General features: G+C 61.2%; 1 protein-coding gene across 1 annotated transcript in view; it reads left to right on the forward strand.

The window, feature by feature from the left end:
- Positions 1 to 198: 198 nt before the first annotated feature.
- LOC103606135 (clathrin coat assembly protein AP180-like) overlaps positions 199 to 1,132 on the forward strand; it is a gene marked incomplete at its 3' end in the record, with an annotated part of 56,022 nt that continues 55,088 nt past the window's right edge. The window contains exons 1-2 of the mRNA XM_008590726.1: positions 199 to 292; positions 692 to 851. Of these exons, the coding sequence (XP_008588948.1) occupies positions 722 to 851 (130 nt within the window). The remainder of the gene's footprint in view (positions 293 to 691; positions 852 to 1,132) is intronic.

The raw sequence follows: 1,132 nt of genomic DNA on the forward strand, positions 1-1,132 counted from the left end.
GCGCCTCCGCAGAACCCCCCGAGGCCCTTGCGGCGGGGATTTGGAGACGGGGGGAAGGGGGCCGGGCGAAGGGCCTCGGTGGGGCTTTGAAGGAGGCCGCTAGGAAGGAAGGGGAGGCGAGGGCATAACATGGCGCAACGCCATGTAGGATAATCTCCACCGCGACCGAGGGAGGACGAGCCCATCGCTGCTGCAGCGCGAGGAGGAGGAGGCAGGCGGCCAGGGCTTGGATATCCGATTCATTCTCCGAAGCCCGCGGGCTGTTAGGAGGAAACGCTGCGGCGGCGGGGAGGTGGGCACCCGGTGGGCGCGGCGCCCGGGGAATAACCCCAACGCACGCCGGGGCTAGTCCGGCACCCGAGGATCAGGTTGCAGGGAAGGTGCTGATTGACAGCGGGGCGCCCAAGGGGTGAGGCCGGCTGCATGCGGGGAGGGGATGGAGGCGTGGAGACAGTGTCACGATGCTGGGACTGGAGCCCGCGCTGGGGTTCCCTGACGGCCCTGCTCATGGCCTAGACCACCTGGAACGCGTCGCGGGAGCGGGGCTTGGTGCGTTGCTGGCCCCGAGGTGGTGCCAGGGCGGTGACGGATGAAGAGAGAACTGTTGTGCGTCTGGAGGAGGCAGGACCAGGGTGTTCAAAGGGTAGCGTCTCCGGGTTAAAGTGGGACCATCTCCTCTTCTTTCCTGCAGAAGAGGAGGCGGTAGACGCTGCCGGAGAAGATGTCGGGCCAAACGCTCACAGATCGGATCGCCGCGGCTCAGTACAGCGTGACAGGCTCTGCTGTAGCAAGAGCGGTCTGCAAAGCCACCACTCATGAAGTGATGGGCCCCAAGAAAAAGCACCTGGACTGTAAGCATCTTTTTATATAAGTGGGCCATGCGCACGGCCAAGACCTGGGATGCTGGCAACGAGGCCTGGGCTCCCTGTGGATAATGCTGTGGCCTTTGGAACTCCCAGCCAGGTTGACCCTGAGCTTGACATCTCCAACTGTGGAAGTGTCGCCTTGGGCCAGCCCTGAAGCCTTGCCTTTTGAGCCATATTTTCCTCCTGTTAACCTCCAAGGTCTTGGAGGAGGGAAAAATATAATATGAGTATATTATATTGTATATAAAATAAGATGCCAAGAAATT

This window comes from Galeopterus variegatus, unplaced genomic scaffold (genome assembly GCF_000696425.1).
Source record: "Galeopterus variegatus unplaced genomic scaffold, G_variegatus-3.0.2 Scaffold6333, whole genome shotgun sequence".
Classification (NCBI taxonomy): domain Eukaryota; kingdom Metazoa; phylum Chordata; class Mammalia; order Dermoptera; family Cynocephalidae; genus Galeopterus; species Galeopterus variegatus.